At 39.4% G+C, this 21,587-nt stretch overlaps 1 protein-coding gene and 1 long non-coding RNA gene across 5 annotated transcripts; one reads left to right on the top strand and one right to left on the bottom strand.

Annotated features, from left to right (window-relative positions):
- Positions 1-464: 464 nt before the first annotated feature.
- LOC103714872 (P-loop NTPase domain-containing protein LPA1-like) lies at positions 465-11,895 on the bottom strand. 2 transcript variants are annotated; one of them, XM_008802310.4, is made up of 8 exons: positions 11,712-11,895; positions 11,302-11,466; positions 10,303-10,604; positions 6,106-6,187; positions 4,729-5,151; positions 3,760-4,497; positions 2,454-2,558; positions 465-1,038 (listed from the first exon to the last, which is right to left on the bottom strand). In XM_008802310.4, exons 1-8 carry the CDS (start codon positions 11,793-11,795, stop codon positions 637-639), a joined length of 2,301 nt encoding a protein of 766 aa, XP_008800532.2. In that variant the 5' UTR covers positions 11,796-11,895; the 3' UTR covers positions 465-636. The 2 variants fall into 2 exon arrangements, with proteins under 2 accessions (XP_008800532.2, XP_026663411.2); XM_026807610.2 differs by lacking the exons at positions 10,303-10,604; positions 11,302-11,466; positions 11,712-11,895 and adding an exon at positions 5,919-5,968 and having other exon boundaries at positions 6,106-6,165.
- LOC108511570 lies at positions 2,484-3,918 on the top strand. Of its 3 annotated transcripts, XR_003387118.2 has the most exons (4): positions 2,484-2,612; positions 2,849-2,966; positions 3,512-3,655; positions 3,771-3,918. It is a non-coding gene; the product is annotated as an uncharacterized LOC108511570 (long non-coding RNA). The 3 variants fall into 3 exon arrangements; XR_001879881.2 differs by lacking the exon at positions 3,512-3,655; XR_003387117.1 differs by lacking the exon at positions 3,512-3,655 and having other exon boundaries at positions 3,708-3,838.
- Positions 11,896-21,587: the final 9,692 nt, after the last annotated feature.

The raw sequence follows: 21,587 nt of genomic DNA, 5'->3' as shown, positions 1-21,587 counted from the left end.
TTGGATGGTACATTTCAAATGCCTCCTGTGTAATTACCATGGATGCCTCCTCTCAGAGACCTTCAAGGCATCCCATATGACCGAAAAAAAAGAGGGGCAAAGCGAAAAAAAGAAAAAGAAAAAGAAGCCGAGGCACCACCAAATAGAGTTCTTAACATAGGGGAAATAAATCAACATGTCAATCCTGCCACATCACTTGGTGCATTAATCTCCAGACACATCGAACAACATGATCAGCGACATCCAGCAATCATGCATTACTTTGCATTATAGACCTGTACACTAACTAACTAGATGGACCACCAAAATAGCAAATCATTGAGGCGATGATGCACCTAACCACATACGTACACACATCACCCCATTGTCGGTAGAACATTCCGAGAATCTTCCTCCCTCTTTCGTAGGAGTGCACGGCACTGATGGATACCAGTCTTCCCAAGAGAAAACTATGTGATAAGGTGATTGGAACCCCGTGAGAAATGCCATAGAAGAAAATCAAACGGCGGACAACATATATAGATTACGTAACATCTTCTACAACTCATGCGCTCATTTCAACAAGCAATACACGAAAGAGATTAACTACCGCCTCAGGCTTCCAGAGCTCGCTCTACAAAATCCTAGTCAGGCTACTTACCTCTGAGGTGCTACTGAAAGGACCGGGCCCCTGTACATCGACGACCCAGACTCACCTATGGCCGAAATGCTTTGCGTCCGGCCTTGGAATCTAAAAGAGTCGCTCATCGAACGCTTCCTCATTTTCATGTCCGAACCTTTCTCAGAGAGCAGGGAGTAGGAATATGGCGGTTCGGTGACATCCTCGCTTATCTTCAAGAAGAGATCCAGATTGTGTTGGTACTTCTCTATCGTTCCCAAGTTATCTACTGTTCGCCTTTTCTCATCTGCTAGTTTCCATTCATTGTTTGGGCCCTCATCATCATCCGACCAGTAGCCATTCTCCAGGCCATCGCGCATGGCTAAGTCGTCATACTCCTCGTCAGACTTGGTTGAGTTCTCATCAACAGAACCTTCCAACTGCGAAATAGAAATTAATCAAAGACAGGTAAGATAATTTGTCTGAGAAAAAAAGTAACACAATAGAACCGGTACTCTTTCAAAAAGGTTCAAATAATGTTTAGCATCTCCGTCCATAGAAAAATAACAATTAAAAAGAATTACACAGGTAAGCCAATCATTTGCACTGAAATGAAAGGGTGAAAATTGAATTTAACGAAAGAAGCATATGTTAACTTGCAATCATATAGTTCATTATCATGTTATGTCAGAGTCCTGTAGAGTTGAATATCTTATTATTTCATACCAGTCCCGTTATAATGCCTTCTTTTTTTTTTGCTTTCTTTTGAGGCCACACATATTTACAAAGAAGCAATTTATTAGATGGCATCTTAGGTTGTGGCTAATTATGGATCTGCGTTATGGCACTCAGCTGCATATTTCTGTTGATTTTTTGAACATTTTATATTCTGATTCTCATGGATGTATCCATTATTCACCAAACAAAAAGGGAGTTGGCATGCTTTTTAGCTCAGATTCCTATGACCAATGGATAGCAACTTGTAAAGAGCCTGATTAGACCTCATATAAATGTGTAAACCTTTACTATTATTAGTTTTCCATGAGAGGACAAATGAGATGTTCCTTTAAAATAAAACCCATTATGGAGTTACTAAAACCGTCTTGGTGTTTTTTTTTTCAAAAAAATATTCTGACTCTAGATTAGTTTGTGACTGCTACATTAACAAATCACAGCCAACTATTGAAACATGACTAGGGTGATGCCCTAGAAGTCACACCCTTCTTTTCTTTCTTGAAGGAAGTTCTAGGTTTGTATTTTGGATGATGCATTCTTAAGATGTAGAAACACACACCACCAAGGGCGTGGGGTTAGCATGTGTTGTGCTTGTTGTTGTATGCGCACAATATGTAAAATTATGCCCAATTGAGTGTCCAAAGCTCCCATCAGGAAGTGCCAGGAATGTGTTCAATTATGTGGGATGGACTTCTCCAAGTAAAATGGTGATCCAGCTTCTTTAATCTTTACTAGTTAGACCTCATAATGTAACTCTGCATGCGATCAACAAAGCACGTCTAGATCAAACAACCAAAGCCCTTAAATAAGAGGAAATATTTATTTGTTAGGCCTTGGGATTCCTTGTGCCTGCTCTTGTCGCATGACAATAGCTTATCCCGTGTACGAGGCGGTGATTGATATAAGAGAAGGCATGCATCATCATTGGATACGATGACTGTTCTTTTCTTCTCCATAACCATCATAATCGTTCCTTTACGAGCATGACCTTGTCAGGTCTTCAAGCGCCATATCATACAGTCTCATCATCCATAATTTACCAGACAATCCAAATATTTTTAACTACTAGCTTGAAATACGCTCAAGTATAACAAAATAAAAGGTCTTTTCGAGTTCTTACCTCCTCATGGATCTCCTTGCTGTCACTTAGGTCCTCATCACTGTCCACATCAGGTGGATCATCAGCTTCTTCTTCACTACCAGACACAGACTGTTCCTCCTTGAGCTGGAAGAGAAGGATAAGAATTAGCTAAAAAAGAAGATAAACCTATTATTCCAGGTACCCAAAGTATATTTTAATAATAAGATAACGAGCATTAGCATACTCGCATCTTTAATGAATATATAAATTATTACTGCCAGATGAATGAGTAGATAACAATTTAACATCTTAACAAAAATTAGTTTCACTCAAAACAAATGGCACTCTAACTTATTGCCGGCACACACTTTAACATCTCAGTGCATCAGTTAACAGGAACCCGAAATGATGTGACATAATTTTTTGTTATCTAGAAATCCGACGGCTTCTGAATTCTGATAGTGGGTAATGGGTTTTCCTGGAGACTTCAGAAGTCCAGATAAAGGGATGAAGACAATGTTTCATATGCAGAACTGAAACCACTCAAGAAAGGTGAGCACATTCCTTGAACAATAAGAACTTGGGTAGCTGACAAAATAGAAATTTCCAGATTGGTTGAGAGCATTAAGTTTAATGCATATTACCGTAAGGCAAATAAAGTAGTCAAATTGGCCATGAACATGGGAAAATCTCATGGTTAAGTGCCTACCAACACCACCCTGGTCTGTCTGATCTACAAACACTAGTTTGTTTTGATGCTTCTGCTAGATGTATTGAAACACAAATATTGTGTCTGAGAAAGTTGTTTTCTCTTAATCACAAAAAATATGGGGAACTGCAATTATATCTCAGGCAGAAAACTTTGATCGACTGTCTAAACAGAATCCCTCGCTTTGTCTATGTAAATGCATTATGAAATCATAGAAGAAAAAAACCTAAAAAGATTGGAGGGAAGAAAACATTCTCATCATCAGGACTAAAAACGGCTCAACTAAACCAGAATAAATTTCATAGTCTCAGGAAAGTTTTCACCAATACATGTCATGGATCATTATTAAAAGCTGTCTTCATCCTTCTTAGCTCAATTATGCATTCAGGACTAAATTCAGACAATTGAACATTGTTCCGCTTGACTTAAATGGACTAGAAATGGAGGACAGTCAAAAAACATAATATGAGATTTACAGCTATCATACCAACATTCCACCAAGAAATCAGATTATCTTTGGATTAAATTATTGGTAAGTTTCTTTGCAAGACTAACTGCAACTCAAGAATTTTTTCCCCATGCAGAATTTTTTTCCCAGCCAAACAGTATACTAGAAATAATGAGAGTAAGATATACCTCTTTAGCAGGTCCATCTGACATCTTTGGAGAGCTGCAACAGGAAGAATAATATCTACTACCAGTATCAGTGCCATCAGCCCTTGAGTCATCAATGCTTCCTGTATGACTTGTACCCCCTGTGTCACTTGGCCATGCACTGATCCCAAAATTACCAAACTGAAGATTAACGGGCTCTGCCTTCCCAATCTGCAAGGGGCCATACATAGGGTTTCCCACAAACTTCTCAATGCCCTTTCCAGATGTGGCCTTCCCATGACCAACTGACTCGACAGGCCAAGCCTTGGCGACAGATCCATCCGTATTAACAAGCGCCATCAAATGCCTAAAAGACCCGTTTCTCTGGATCAATTGAAACATTCCCTTTGAACTCAGAGAGTTGGCAGCACATTGGTTTCTATACTCTTCACGTATTACAGACACTGTATTAGTAGTTGGATCATACAGCTGGTCTCCTGCCTCTCGTCTACGTAGGCAACCGAACACAGTGGCATGAATGGCTGCCACACTCCGGTCAACATTTGTATTATTTATTTTTGGCACCAGATGCTTGTCAGCTCGATTGCAGAGATACTCCTGGATTGTTCTGATATTGCGGATGTACTTAACATATTTATTTTTGGCCGGATCCAGGGTCATGTATTTTGCACGTACTGCAAATCGTTCCATGTGTTTGTCCTCATTGGTAATGTAAATCATGAAAGGAATAATTGAAGGATGCTTCTTCATAAGCCCCATCTACGAGACGAAAATAAGATAAGCCAGTGATTAGCAATTAAAAGCAAAAAGAAATCAAATACAAGGTTTGAACGAGTTTATGCATGAAAACTTCCATATCAGACCAAATACACTTGAGCTGGAAATATGTCCAACAGGACAATTTTCCAATAACTAAAAAATGGCAGATATATCATCCAAAGGGACTATACAAGGAAAAAAAAAAGAAAAACCAGACTGCTGAATACCCACCACAAAATTGAGGCTTAGGTGGACACCCTCAACAACAACAGATTCTTTTCGTTCTTCCCATGCAGTGATCAACCGATCAAGGCTTTCGATAACCATTTCACTTTGTGCTTTGAATCCCTCGATAGCCATTTGCTTTTTGCCAATCAACTCAGTTCCGGAGACTGGATCTGTGGATCGACCATCAGATTTTTCATTTAAAGTACCATCAGATAATTCCTCCTTAACCATCGGATGAGAAACAACAGCACGTTTCTTTGCTTTTCGTTTAGCCTTTGCTTTGGCAACTGCCACTGGATCTAAGCATTCGCCAGCATGATATGTTGACGCCCAAAGAAGTGGATTTTGCTTTTCATCCACAAAGCTCCTCATCATGTGGCGTATCGAATCAGTAGAAATTACAGTTGTGACACCCAATCTGCTACCCTGTTTGGAAATATTCATGGACTGTAATCGAGTCTAAACATACAAGAAATTTCTAAATGCACTTAATTATTCCAACATTTTACTTGTCTAGGATTGTATATGTATTAAAATTTGCCAAAAAACCTTCCTATAACAAATATGTACTGAAAGACATGATGAAATCTGCAGCATAACACACATAAAAAATAAGAAAGAAAGAAAGAAAGAAACACAACTATGTCAGTTATAAGGTCCTATGCTGGGTATATATAAATCAGTGTTAAAGAGTATTGTTTGCGATACACTAAAGTTGGAATGACAACTGAGAAAAATAAGTAATCAGAACACCTACACAAATCAACCTTCTTTTTTCCCCACTGGTTTGAACAGTATACAAGTTCACACTCTTCATGGTATAAACCATAAATAAGCCTCTATCCAAAGCTCGTCTTTGCAATCAAAATCTGAAGCAACTAATAAAACTATGAACAATTAATGAGGAAGAGGTAGCCAAAAGTTTAGAGGTGGTCCATACAACCTATATTTGTGCTAGTAACCCTATCCTGTAAGTGCTTCTGCTCATACAACTTAATATGATGATTGGTGGCAAATATATAATAGCCTGGAAATGAAGATTCCAGAAACAAAAATAGACAGTGCTGCTAAAGATATCCATTAAGAAAGACAAAATTTTATAATCAGGATAGTTCTATTAGGATCTTATAGGGCTGTACAGGGAGAAGTCAGGTTGTGATGACCCCAGAAAGCAACACACCAAGAAGAATTACCTGAAAGGGGGAGAAAACAAAGCAAAATGCCAGTCTGATTTGCTTTTTGACTAAAAGGCAAAAAAAAGAGGAAAAAAAATGATATTCAGAAACTGTACCAAGTGCAACTGCTATATCAAAACATGATTCCAGAGATATTCCAGAGATTATACTAAAAATTTTATATTATAAGGTCATACGCATATACCAGCAAAGCTGACAAAGTAGATTTGCCACACCCACTTGTGCCGCACAAAAGAACTGTCACAGATTCCTTCCTTTCACGAATTCTACAATAAGGGGGAAAAGAAGCAAGTGACAGGGATCGCATGAAAGTAATTCAAATACAATATATAGAAAAGTAAAGCAGCCAATATGATGCTACAAAAAAGGTTTGTTAAGCCTAAAACTTGAATAGGCTTTGTACATAAGTTAATGAAAAGCATGGAACATGGCACATTGGGCACTACTTCACATTAGGATTGGCTGTAGAATGCATCCACTCAGAACTTTGCAGCAAAAGGCTTTGAATTTAGTCAAACTCAACATAAAGAAGCCAATAAGTCAATGTTAAAGGAGGCATGCCAACATCACTACAAGTAAGATCTTTATCTATCAGAAAATTTCAATATTGGTGGCATCAGCAGTGAGAGAATTGATTCACACGACATATGCACTTGCTCCAACTAAACAGTAGGACTTTTAAGTAATCAATTCAGACAACTGTAACATGAGTATTAAAAATGAAGAACCAGACTTTGTTGCTGCAGAAGGCACTGTCGCTAATGTGTGCTATGTATATGTGCTAGTAAAAACATGGAACAGAACAGGGAGATCTAATTCTCTTATATAAATATGACCTCCTAGATGTTAGTTATCCATGCCAATTGTTTTTTAAAATAGATGTATATAGAGAATCCTCAACTGAAAAATGATTGATAAAAAAATAAAAAAAAGGAAAAACAATGGTCGATCACCTATATATGGAAGCTTTTTTTTAAACTACAGATGAACTTCTAGCACTGTGATGGAAATCCCAAACCGTTCCTCACTTAATAGAATTGATCTCATTTGTCTCTCAATCAATTAGGTATTCAATAAAGAAGAAGAGTTTTTATCTTTGCAAGAATTTGATAATTTATACTCTCTTTTTTCATGCTTTTGTCCCCTTCTGTTCCTTACATTTTAAGGGCTCTGCATTCCATATTATGAATCTCCATCCCTGTTGAATTAACTCCAAACCTACAATTGCACCTCTAACAGGTACCAATAGCATGGTGAGGCTTGAGGATATAACTGGATAATGCTGTTAATGGCCCGCGTAGTAAACAGGAACTCACCTGAAATTTGAAGAAAGCACCCAGTAGCTTTTCTTTTTACATGTGTCAAGTTTCTCCTTGACCATTATGCATATCAACCATTCAATGGATCCAAGAGATTGCCACAATTGGCTGCTTATGCCTAGAAGATCTAGCCTAGTCACTTAGACGACCTAACCACCTGGGCACTTGGTATGGGAGGCAGCCGCCAAGCGCCTAGTTAGTGCTTAGAGGGGCATCTAGGTGCCTAGGGCCCACCTATCTCTCAAGCAGGCACCATGTTCATTGATTTATTAAAAAGCATTGTATTCTTTCCGAGTGAAAAAAGAATTTACTTCAAGCAAGGTTTTAAATACTAGTAACAAACCCCACACCACTTTTCCATCAAAATGGTACAGTCCGGTTATTGATGGTACATACCAAAATTGACAACTTCAAAATAAAAAATCCTGTTTGCACCAGTGCACTTGATACAAAACTGGCGGTATGCACCAATTTGAACCGGTAAGACTGGTATGTACTGATACATATGGTTTTGATTTCCCAGGGCATTTGCACCAATATCAAGAACTGGGTGAACTGTCCCCTTCTAGCAGTTCTTGGAATCATGACTTCAACAAATTATGAAGTTAGGTTCACTTATGATGTATCTCACAGGACACTAATTGAAGCTTGAATATGTTATGTTCCAAGAAAATTTACACTTTTCAGGAAAAATTATTATGTAAATCAAAGATAACATTATTATACAAGTGAAGTCGCTAGCAATAACTTTTCATTAATATGACATTATTTCATGAACTTTTTATGAACCGTCTATGACTCTATTACAAAAATATACAATTTTTATTGATTTTAGATATTACTTTTACTCAAGTGCCCGCCCAGTGGTGGAGCCAAGATTTCAATATAAGGGGCCCATAATAATTCATTATTCAAATGATAAAAGTTCATTTGTGTATAAGAACTAATAAAAAAAATAGTATGGTATATTAGGTTGTGCCAACATCTATCAAAGGAACTATATTAAATTTTTATGGCAAGAATTATATCTCACCCAAAACAAATTACAATTTATATCACTAAATATTTTTATTTTGATAATTCATTTTAAGACATTTCAAGAGACTATTTTCATTTTCTGCCAACAAAAGAAAAATATCCCTTAAAATGAGGTGAAAAATGGAATCAAGGAATAGCCACACCATGTCAATCGAGTGGTAACTTTTCCTTTATTTTCTTTTCCTTTTTCCAATTTCGGATCTTAATGCTTATACCTAGTACTATGAAGAAGCATGTACTAAGTCAGGAGGACATACAAAAAGCTAAAAAACTTGCTACTAAATATATAATTATATTTAACATATGAGGATTGGATAGAGATTTCTTGACTGCCACACCAATATATACGAAAAGAAAATTTAACAAAGAAACTTTTCGAACAGAAAAAAGACCAATAAAAATAGAAATCTAAAGTGATAAAAATGAAATTTCTCAAAAACAAAAGCTAAATGGAAACGCAATCCCAAAAACTGATCTTAGAGCAGTGGTGGTGCTCCGCACCATTTTCTTCTAAACAAAATGAAATTATAAAAGAAAAACTGTAGGTGTTTAAGATGTATTCCTAATAAATTGTTGGTGCTACAATTTAGAGGACTATTTACCAACAATGTTTTATTACTTAGGAAGGTAAAGCAAGATATTTTTCTTGTGGAGGCGTAGGATAAAAATTTGGGCAGGCTGGGGGAGAGATAAATAGTTCCATGTCTCTGTTAATTTCCCCTTTCTCCAAATTCCTTGAATAGCGCCCTTCTGTAACTACCATATTTCCCTTTCTTTTCCTTACATATGTCCACATTGGTTACCTCCCCCCACCCACCCACCCACCCTTTTCTTCCCTCTTCCCTTAACGGATTCCCCTCAAGTGTTCTAATTTTGGTAAGAGGAGGGTCATGCGTAAACAAGAGAAAGATCAGGGATGTTAGGGGAACCACACGTAATGGAAACAGAAAATCAAAGAGAGTCATACATGTCAACTATAGCCTTGAAGTAAGAAGTGGGGGAGGGGCATTAGCCCTCCCTAGCCTATGAGTAGCTCCACCCCGCTGCACCAACTAGCCACCTAAAACCTTAACAGAGTCAATGCCTAGGATTCCTTACGTGATTTGACAACCATTAATGCATCCTAGCTAGATTGGATTGGAATATAATATGTGATGGCATTACTACTTGTATTTCCTTGAAGTTATTAGGACATCAGTAGTGTGAAGATTTCTTATTTCTATTATCATTCTTGGAAGCTTAAAGAAGCTCAACAAAGATAGAAATAATAGATCGAATGATAAGAAAATAAGCAATAAGTTAAGAGAGCGAGAGAAAGTTGCTCTGTCTGCCAAAAGAAAAATCATACCATATACTGCAATGAAAACAAGCATAGCCATAATAATATGGCAAATAATAGTGAGTGCCAATTTAATTAATTGAAAAAAAAAAAACAAAAGCACAAAGCCTATCCTGTTTATCAGAGTTCAGAAGTCAGCTTAACAATGAGATGCAGAAACAGCAAATTCAATGGAGCAAATATTGGTCGATAACGAAATGCGATCAACATTTAATTAAGACCGGACAATAGTTTTGGATCAACAATTTGCTGACTCGGATATTTAGGGGCATTTTCTTTCCAATTCCCAGAGTAAAAGAAAGTAAACATCATGGATTTTCAACATTCACCCAGAATCATCAGAAATATCACGGAGCTTGATCTAAGCCTGATTTTATTAAAAAAAGACTTGCATCAGGGGCGCATAAAAATTGCCTGGCTGTTGTTCAATCATAAGGGTAAATTAGCCACCTTGAAGAAATATATAACAACCAGGTACAGTGCAAACCATAATCAGGACTGACATAATTCTGCATGCTGTATATGAATTGTTAATGCAATTAAACAAGGGGTAATGATATGTTATATCCATACAATACTACATTATAGCTCAGATGATCCAAACCATCTCAAGCTAAATCCATTAGCATTCTCAATTTTCAAAGTTGAAAATAGCATGCTACAAAAGATAAAGATGGCGTCTTACCTGCATGCCAGGAGCAAATCTGCTCTTTGATTGGGACCAACATACTTATACATGGACAGAGCATCACAGACAACGTTTAGAAAGTTCTCTCTTGTAACAACGACAGTTGTTAGTCTTTTGTACAGCTCAAATGGTATTGTGCTACTTGTATCTACAGCCTCTTGAGTCGAGTGGCTGCTGACCTCCTCCTGACTCGAGCAACCAGCTAGGCGCTGTTCATTTTCTTTGCTAGAAGAGCTTTCCGAGGCATCAGATTTTGTTATGTGTTCACTCCTCATCACTTCAAATACTCTCCGGCTAATCTGACAAGAAAAACAGGTGCTTTTTAGAGCCCAAGATATTAACACCTAACCAAAAGAGAAGGCCCAAAATGAGAAAGATTACTTGGAAGAACCTTAATACAAGTTTTCTCCCCAGGAAAAATAAATAAGCATCGCACAGCAGGACGCAATCTTCCGAGCATAGGGGGGGAGAGAGAGAGAGAGAGGATGGCTAGCTTAATCTAACAAGGTCTATATGCAATAAATAAATCCCAGACCTAGAACGGTGGTTCAAATCTAACAGAAAACTCAATTTAAGAAATACAAAAAAACATGGATCCATATAACGAAATAAATAACAATTGTCAATATCCTTTTCAATTGACTGGTACGCTGAAGTATGCGTCCATCACTCTCGTTAGGGGTTTTATGACAAATAATTACAATTCCCTCGATCTCACTGGTTCAAGCAGTTGATTAAATTGCATACACCAGGAGCAAAACATAAAGGAAAGACATAATTTGACCATGCATGCATAACTACAACAACAGAAAATCAAGGATTTGCTTCATAGGCCGCAGACCTGACACAAATATCGGAATCAACGAGCGCAAGCATTCAGATCACCAATTCCAATTCTTTTCTTCGGAAAAAAAAAGCAGAAAGAAAAGGAAAACCGAGAGAAGATCACAAGATAAAACAAAACCGAACCAAACCACCGGATCTTGAGAGGCAAACCTTGAAGGCATGGCGAGCCTTGCATCCCATGAGCTGGAGCGTGCTCTGCAGCACCGGCCGCGTGTACCGGAACGACAAGCTGTCCTTCTCGTCCCCTCCCCTCGCTCCCTCGTCCACGACCACAATGTACAGCAGCTTCGGTACCTCCGCCATCTCCAATAACCCCTGCAGATCCCAAACCACAAGACCCACCCAAGGATCCATCAATTGACCCTCAAAACGAAATAAAAAAACCCAAGAAAACAAGCAAATCAACCAAGAACGCCCCGCATTCCGAATCGCGACCAAGATCACATCCAAAAGATCAAAACCAAAACGGACGAGGAAAAACCCAATAAAGAGAGCAATGCCGCGGTACGAAGGCCCGATCGAGACGAAAGAGAAGGAGAGAGAGAGACCGGACGACAAACCTGGGCGGATAGGAAGGGGGTATAGCAGGAATGGAAGACGGGTAGGGTTAGGGTTTTTGTAGGAGGGGGGGCTCGATCCGCCATGCCCAAAGCTTCCACCGCGACCTCGCCATCCCTCTGTCACCGCTTCCACGCATCGCCACGATCGAGGCTCCACATGTCCGCGCCCGCCCCTTCCCTCCCCCCTCGCCCTCTAAAACATAAGCGGTCGCGTCCGACCCGGATCCCTTTCAGGAGCCCTCCTATCCCCCATTTCCAGTACCGTTGCATGACAGCCACGTGTAATCCCCGTAACATACACGAGTACCCGTCCGTCGGGGGGACGCGTGGCGGGAGCAGAGTGGGTCGGAGAGATGGTTCCAGAAAGGATTGCAGCGAGGAATTAAATCCAAGGCGCTCTCTTTTTCTACTATTAAAAGACCGGAATAATAGGTAAACGAAACGATGAGGAAAGGTCGGACGGGTTCCCCATTCCGCGGGTCTCCGCGGAAGGGCACAATTGTAAATTTCATCCGGAGGGTGGGGGGGGGGGGGGGGGGTTGGGCGCGATGTGACGCGTTCTTCGGGCTGGTCCGTTCAGTTGTTCCTGCGGGAAAAAAAAAGAGGAAAAAAACGGAAAAGGTAAAAAGAAGTGTTGATGGGGACGGGACGCACTTAAGGGAGATATGTGGGCCCCGGTAATCAATGGAGCGGTGTTGGGCCCCAGCGGCCGCGGCCCGTTTTGAAGAAAGGGTCCACACCTAAATCCACGCATGTATCGGTGAAAAAAGGGGATGTGGGTCCGGCACATCTTCCACCTTTCACATTCGTTTGCTTCATGAGAAAAGACATTAGACAATAGACGTGCATCCCAGTTTGTTTGGTTCGGAGAAAAAAAAAATTCTTTTTTTTTAAAAAAAAATATATTTAAATATATATTATTTGAAAGAATGATTTTTATATATTTAATTGATTAAAAAAATGGTACATCACAAAATAACCTCTATTTAACATTTATTTTTTAAAAAAAATCTATGAAAAAAAATTTATGAAAACATATTAAAAGAAATTATCTTAATTTTCAATCGGTGGGAATTAAACTTTTTTATATCTCACATGAATTTTTCTTTCTCATAAAATAAAATATAAGAATTTTATTCTTATAAAAAATATTTTTTTTATTTTTTATTAAAATTTTAACTATATATATATATTGTGAATTAAAAGCCCTTATTTCAATTTGTATAAAATCTTTTTTTTAAGTACAACGGCAGTTCACACCCGACGGGTGTGGATATAGCCAACAAAATAAAAAAACAAAATATTGCGCAAAGATATAAACACAGCTTCATGGTCTACATAAGAAAAACCTCCAGAGTGATGAGTCGCGAAGGAAGCAACCTAGTATGCAGCACCGTTCGCACTACATGATTCATTTAATAGAGAAGGGATTTTCAATCGCACTAGGCATAAAAGATAATTTCACTCGCACCCTTATTCCAATAAAAAGAGGCCTTTAAACAAGGCAACGACCGGTTGTGTAATTGACTCGCGGTAGTCATAATAGACCATTTCTTCCGAGGATTGAAAAGATAAAGGTAATTACAAGAAGTTTATGCAGCAATTTGAAAAATCTGCCACCATCTTCTCTAGAACTTAACACGAGTTTGAACAATAAGATTGCATCCACAGTTTTTAAAAACCAACCATAAGGATGTTCCAAGAAAACACATGTTTTAGCTCCAAGATTACAAATGTTAGTCTTTGCCACATGCATCAAAGTGTGCAATAAAAGTCATTAGAAGTTTCAACTTCTAGCCTCATGTGCTTAACTCTGATCCCTGGCATTATAATATAGCAAATACAATATGCTTAGTGATGATCCTCCTTTAGTGAAGCAAAGTGCAAAATAAAATACCACATAATCAACCATCATGAGTTGGGCCAACCAGATTGGCAATATCTTGCAATAAACTACAATCCTCTATCATTTTCTGTAGCGTAAAGTAGCATGATCGTGCTTTATTCTAACTAGTGATAAGAAAATTTCAGAAAGTAATCCGCAAGATAAAAAAAGATAATCCCCTTCATTATTTTATATCATCATCTCAACATGAGCATAACCTTGGTAGTCTTGTAATAAAATTTCACCATCTCTTGTAACTTGGTGTATTTACATGTTTGCCATGACAATCATGGTCATTCATAACGGAAGAAAAGAACATTATATAAAGAACCTGTATTAGAAGAGACCTCGACAAGACAATATATACCTAAACTGTGCTTAGTCCACTCCACCAGCCAAATGACACAAATTCTTTTACCCATCATGATAGGGCGCCATACTAGTTTGAGATGTGTTCATATTAGTTTTAGAAAAGAGAAGCAATCCCCTTTTCAAGATTTTTATTTTGTTTAAATCATGATTTTAGGCATGCCTAGAAGAGATCAGAGCTGAAGAAAAAGCAGTAAGTAGATTGAGAGGGCGTTTTGCTTCTTATTTTTGAAAATGAATAATATGTTTCTATACAATGTTAATGCTTTAATGTCATTTAATAACTTTTAAAGAAGTTAAAAGAATAGATACCAAACAAAAGAAGAGACATCGCGAAATTCTTTACGGCAGAAAATGGAGAATATATGCCAAGGTTTTTTTTGAAAGATGGGAAATGATACTACTGAACTTAAGAATAAGAATCTTATGATTTATTTCCCATAATCAATTTCGATAGCAAATCCCAGCTTTCCCACGGAGCAAAGAAAGTGAGGACTCTACTCTAGAAGATTGGGGGCAATAATTTGATCCAAGGTACGGTTTTATCGATGTACGATCTATTTGACACGTAGTGCCTGATCTAATGAGGCAATAGGCCGTCGACACGTCAGCTCGTAGATCTATATCTCGTCCGAATAAATAAATCCAACTGAGTTTCGCACGCCGCCGACATGGATTACAAGAAGGATCTTGGCCGAATGGTGGTCCTACAAGGGTCCCACTTGCTCATCTCGCTGTGAGTTTGTGATTGCGGGAGTAGTTTTGATGGGGAAGACTTGGATGGGACTTGCCCTCGTGATCGTAGTTGCGGTCAATTTCCACCAACAGTATGGCGTTACTTTGGAATGTGCATGGTCTCCGTCGAGTTTTATCTATCCCATAATGTCACCAACTAAGATACGGCCGGTGGAAGAGGAAGGAAATCTTCTTATATATATATATTATCTTTTTGGTAGAACGAAGAGGAATGAGTTAGAAAACAATGTTTCCGTTATGGAAATCTTTTGGGTGGGCCTGAAACAGATGTTGAACGCGTCAAGCCAGGGGTGCTGAGTCCTTTGGTCGAATTCAACGCTTCATTTCAGAAAAAACATGCCGAGTTATTATAGAAATTTGATAGTAAAATCAAACCATCTCTGTGTGTGTGTGTGTGTGTGTGTGTGTGTGTGAGAGAGAGAGAGAGAGAGAGAGAGAGAGAAGCAGACATGAGTGAAAATATATAATTTTATTTTGAGAACAACTCTGGTGTGTGATTTTTATTGGTTACAACGTTGTAGGATGACACATTGTTGTCGGAATGGCAGAAGTCATTAATGGCTTTTTTTTGTGAAGACCCGTCCAAGTGTACATTTAATCACATACTAATTATTTACTATATAGATCTTGAATATTTATATAGAATCCATAAATTTAAATAATATCTTTTTACTAGACATTCTATGTAAGATTCTGAGTTGTAATAAATGGTATTAGAGTGGATCCAGCCGATAACCTATATGGATTAGAAGATACTACAATACGAATTTATTGAGCTGATCGTGGTGCTTGTGATTACATTTGAATGGATTTAAATTCTTAGTCTGACGAAAATATTAAAACTTAAATGGAGGAGTATGTGAGGACCCATGTGAGAACCTATCGATCTCTAAAAATAATTTTAATTTACCTATATTATGAATAGTATAATTATTTGTGTCAAATATTGTCATACAACAATATTATTCTAATAGGATGTCACATGTTGAATTAATAGGGGAATCCATTTTCTTCTTTAAAGGGATGAGATGTCGCACCTATAGGTCGATAGGTGCACCTATAGTTTTCTCCAAATATAAATAAAAATTCAACAAAACAAATCAAAATAAAAAAATATAAGTATAACCTTGAATACCAACCATGCACCGATAAGAAAGCAATATTTAATTTGTGTAAAGAAGAATTCTTTACTTGATCGGAGGTATGAGTGCACGATACATAATAGACATCAAATTGCCGGTTCAACTATTTCTCCAGAAAAAAAAAAAAAGCAGTTTAACTATACTAAATTTTCAGCATCATGTTAAACATGCTTGTCCTCCATCATCAAACTAGAAATAAAATTTCACATTACATCTAGCTTATATTCTTCAAATCTTCTTTGATAAGTAAAATTTTGTAAGTACTTTAAAATTCTAAAATACAATCTTATGTGTGAACATAATCTCTCCCACGAACAAGTCCACCAAGTATGCATTTCCAAACAAATACAATTCACTCTAGTTTTCTAGGGTCTCTTGCCTCTAGATTTTCCTTCAAAAAAAGAGAAGAAAAAAAAGACAATCTAGTTGACTAAGTTGGGCACTGATGTTGACAGAATTGGGTCCGACATGAACAAAGTTTGTTTGAAGCCCAATCTGTAGTAAATCCTGGCGCAACTCATGCGGCAACTCCGTCAGCTAATTGAGTTGGATATGGATCCAAAATAGTAAAAAAAAACGACTTGGATCAAGATGAAGTGACCGAGACCTAGACCAAACCTGCTTGCACCCTAAGGAACGTTAGTGGATTCCTATTTCATTTTACAAACGAATCTAGCCAAACCCTGAAATAACTTTGACTTGACCTCTTCTAAACTTAGGAATGCAACTTAGCTAAGTAGACCGGCATCTAGATCAAGGGGTCAAGTCCATGTTCTGAAAAGTCCGAGTGGAAAAAGAACTGGTCAAATGTAATCCATAATATGAGATCCTGCCCATGGAATGCTAATTTGACCCGGACTCATGGCCAGGCTTCCAAAGGAGCAAGGGATTGGCAAGAATCTAAGATCGCCAGAGTACTAAAAAAACAGAGAGAGAGAGAGAGAGAGAGAGAGAGAGGTCTCTCTCTTTCTATGCCTCACAGAGAGAAAAAATAGCAGCCCCACTTTTCAAATAAGACATCATGCTTTAAACTCTGTTTGGTTGGGAAAGAAAAGGAGATCATAAAAAATTGAGTATTTTCTCGTATTTGGTTGAAAAAAATTACTACAAAAAAAAAAATGTCGAGCAAGTGGTTAAGAACTTTTTCCCTATTATCTTGAGTCACTTGATGTTTGTCATTTGGTCCTTAAAATCGCTACCCTCTGGAAAAGAAAACTCATAATTTGCTAGAGAAAATTTTGGGCTTCATGTTCTGTTTGTGTGCCTTAACAATTCTGTTACATGAAGAATGCTAAGTTTCCCCTCACAATAACATTTACAAACTTGTACGCCACTTCAAATGATATCTTTTTTTATTTTTCCTTCTCTAATTCAATCAGAAACAATGAATATTTTGACAAGATATAAACCACTTGGAAACCACATAAAAAGAGTCGTGAAGATCCATACATCTTCCAGTCAACACATGCTTTGCCTCTGCCAACAGTTTTGAGATTTTGAGATAATAATTAATGCTAGAGATGTTAATACGCAAAACACCGGCCTTGCTGTCATTTTGGGACCAGCTTCTGGCTTTGCTTGATCCAGACAGCCAATTGTCATGCCTGATTGGTAGCAACAGAACATGAATACATTTCCACAAACACTAGTAAATAACAAAACAATGAGTAAATTACTAGATAGCAACACACGTTTTTAAATTTTTATAAAAAAATTGTAATACTATTGTTTGTTTGGTTGATTTGGTCATTCGGAGGAGTCTGAAAGCAACTAAAGATTCCCGTTCCCTTTAAGAGGTGGCAATTCCAGGTAGAAAGCAAAAGATGCAAGACATGGTCATAATGCTAAAAGCATAGAAAGGGTGAACTGCACTTCGGGACATTTTGTATTCTGACTCTTTAGGGTGTATTCGTACCCGTGATGTATGAAATGCCCATTTAAGCAAAAAAAAAAAAAAGAAAAAAAAAAAAAGAAAGGGTGAACTACGGAAGGAATAAGTCTTGGGTTACCAAAAAGCAGTAGCGCAGAAAACGTTGCCTACATAGTACATTGACGATTTGAATGGCCAATCTTCTGAATGCCAGTGATGGAAATCACCAAAGCAATATTCTTACATCTCTTGTATTAGAATACAAATTGTCACGCCCCGGACCCGGATCCGTGACACGGCCGTGCTATTGCCGACTACCGCCCACAATAGCACGCAGCCTCATACCTGGGTAACAGGGTAGTCAAACCAACCGAATCTTTTCATATGAAAGCATTCTTAGTACAACATGCTGGTCAGTACCCAAATACAGAGCTTCTATGTAGTTTATGTACACAAAAGTATACTTGCTTTACCCCAAAAGAAAGAAGCCCTGATACCAAATTAACGTGTCTCTGGCAGCTATCAGTGGTAAGGATCTGAAAGAAAAAGTAAATGAACGGATATGAGCTACACGGCTCAGTAAGTAATCATACATAATCTTACCGGATCGAACATAATGGTAACCATGTTTATGCAGGATTTGAGAAGCTGACATGCATATTCATCTAATAATCATCATGGCACAATAAGTATGCGATTTAAACAAAGCAGTAGTGCAAATCACAAAAATTTTCATAATATATGCATATGAAACCGTGCCCCCGGCATGCCGTGGTCCTTTTTCTCTCGGATGCTACTGCGAAGTCAGACTCGACCACTGGCGGGGCCAGCTCAGTTACTATTCAGCCACTGGCGGGGCAGGCTCAGTTACTATTCAGCCACTGGCGGGGCAAGCGCAGTTACTATTCAGCCACTGGCGGGGCAGGCCCAATTCCAATTCAGCCACTGGCGGGGCAGGCTCAGTTACTATTCAGCCACTGGCGGGACAGCTCAGTTACTATTCAGCCACTGGCGGGGCAAGCTCAGTTACTATTCAGCCACTGGCGGCTCAGTCATTCTCAGTAGCATCTTTGAGCCCATTATAGTGCCTCTGGGCTAGCTAAGACTTTATAAACTTACATGCATGATTAAAATATCAGTATCATCATATCGCATACATAGCCATAGCTTCTGGGTTCATGCAAGTTACTTAAGCATTGTAACATATCAAGCATGAAACATATATACTTAAAAGAAATGCTGAGGAAACATTAATAACATGACATGATCCAAAACAGGATTAGAACAGGTTACTTACTTTCTTCACAAATCATGTATACAATTCAAATTGTATGAAAAACACTGGTTCATCTTATAAAACGTAATACAAGATCTACGATAAGATTAAGGTAGATTACTCACTTTCTTCACAAATCATGTATACAATTCAAATTGTATGAAAAATACTGGTTCATCTTATAAAATGTAATACAAGATCTACGATAAGATTAAGACAGATTACTTACTTCAATTCGCTTTCCAAATTGCTCAAGTCCAGGTGACAAATCCTTAATCACCTAAAACAACATCATAGGGTTTACATTATTCCCCATTCATTTATTATAACATCTCTTAGTTCATCATACTATGAACTTACTTGCTTGGATCCCATCCAAGGATTTAGCCCAAGTCCAATTTGAAGCCTTTGGGGTTCGATTTAAAACCAGATTGGGTCCACATGGGTTGATTGGGTTTTTTTTTAATTAAAGGATTGGGCCTCGTTTATAATTGGGTCCAACCTTTTCTAGCCAATTGGGTCCTCTAATTTGGTCAATGTGGCTCATCTGGGCCTGAGTCGAAGTTAGCCCAAGGTCAATTCGACCATCTGTCAGTTGAATTGGGCATGAATTGGGCCTGATTCACAATCAATTAGGTCTGCTGAGACCAACTCAGCTTAATTGGGTTCAAATTCAACACCAATTAGGCTTAATTGACCCGTTTAACTCGATTGGGCTTGAATCAATCCTTCATCGGATTCACCCAAATCGAATTAAAGAATTTAGGCCTAACGGGTTTCGGATCCGGACTCGGATCCGACCCGCTAGGCAGACCCGTTAAGGATCTCTTTTCTTTTCTCTTCTCTCTTTTTTTTTTCTTTTTCTTTTCTCTTCCTTTTTTTTCTTTCCTTTTCTTCCCTTCTCCTTTTTCTTTTCTTTTTCTTCTTTTTCTTCTTTTCTTTTTTTTTTCTTCTCTGTTTCTTTTCTTCTTCCCGAAGTTTCTTCTCCTCCCTTCTTCTCTTTCATCCCAATCTCCCCTTCCTCTCTTCTCCGACGAAGGGAGGACGGCGAGCGGAAAGGAGGGGATGGCGAGCGGAAGGGAACGGCGAGCGGAGGGGAGGATGGCGAGCGGAGGGGGACGGGCCACGACCGGCGGCGTCCGCGGCCAAGCCCCGCGGGATCCCTGGCCGAGCCTGCGGCACTCTCGGCCGCGCCTGCGTCGACGGTGCTCGCGGCCGAAGCCGGCGGCCGCCGCACACGACGACGAGGATGAGTCCCCTCTTCCTCTCTTCTTTTTCTTCTTCCTCCCTTCACCAACCTCCCATATTCTCTCTCTCACTCCCAAACCCTCTCTCTTCCTCTCTTCATTCTTCCCCTGTGAAGGAAGAAGGGGAGTTTGGGAGGGCCGAGCCACAGTCGGCGGTGCCACGGCTGGGCTCGCGGTGTCCACAGCCGCGCCTGCGGCTGAGCCCACGGCCGCGCCTGCGACGGCCTTCTCTTCTCCCACGGGGAAGAGACGCCGGGAAAAACCAGTGGCAACGCGGGATGCCTGTGGCCGTTTCCCACGGCGGTTCCCCGTGGAGGTCGTGGTGCTCGCGGTCGGAGCCAGCGGTGTCGCCGGCGCCGCTCGCGGCCGCATGCAGTGAGCCCTCTTTCTTCCCTTTTCTTTCTCTCTCCGTGTTTCTTTCTTTCTCTGTTATCCCGATCAAGTCAAGAGGAGAAAAGGTAGAGGGCTTACCTAGCTTTTGGAAGAAGCCACGAGCATCTTCTCCGGCGACGGAAGTAGGTTTGGCCAACCCTCTCTCAGAGAACAGAGGAAGGAAGAAGGAGGAAGGGGTACGGTTCACACAGAGAGAGAGAGACCTAGGGGGCTGTAGCCACCTTTAGCTGGGGTGAAGTGTCACCCCCAGCTTCCCCTCGTGAAGGGCCTAACAGCTGGGCCCTCCACAGCTTCCCAGCTGTCCCTACCCTAGTCACATCCATCCTTAGGGTATGGGATAGCAGCCACCAACAATGGGCCCTAGTTAGGTCCATTAGGTGTCCTGGCCCAATGCTCAAGTACGGGCCCAAAAAGGTTTTGGGCTCAAATTGGGCCCGGATATTACACAAATGCTCGATGTTGAGTTGCAAAATTGCCAATTGAGTGAGCACCCTTCTTTCTTGTCACCCATCACAATCTCCATTAGCCGATTTTGCTTTCCAAAGGACTACTTAGATTGCTGGCTAAAGAGAAAGACTTAAATGCTATCTACACAGATAGAAGTGAGAGATGAAGATTTTTGCCCCTTTTTAACCTGGGATGAGGTCTTGCCTGGATGGAAGTACTGATCACCTTATAAGAATTTTCGCCCGTATTTGAGGCAAAATCTTAGACACCACCACTCGGGACTCGAATACCCTGCTTATTAAGCTGCTGCTTATGACCATTGAGCTAAAGCTCAGTCATAAAACATGAACATATAATCCACAAGCCTCCCCAGAATGCTATAATTGCAATAAATGACACACTAAGGTTTCGATCATCCCATCACATTTTGAGTAATGGAACTTCCAATATGTTGCATACTTGCATCTCAGAAATAGCACGGATCAGAGGCC

This window comes from Phoenix dactylifera, chromosome 17 (genome assembly GCF_009389715.1).
Source record: "Phoenix dactylifera cultivar Barhee BC4 chromosome 17, palm_55x_up_171113_PBpolish2nd_filt_p, whole genome shotgun sequence".
Taxonomy (NCBI): Eukaryota; Viridiplantae; Streptophyta; class Magnoliopsida; order Arecales; family Arecaceae; genus Phoenix; species Phoenix dactylifera.
This window is presented reverse-complemented; position numbering and strand designations above follow the sequence as displayed.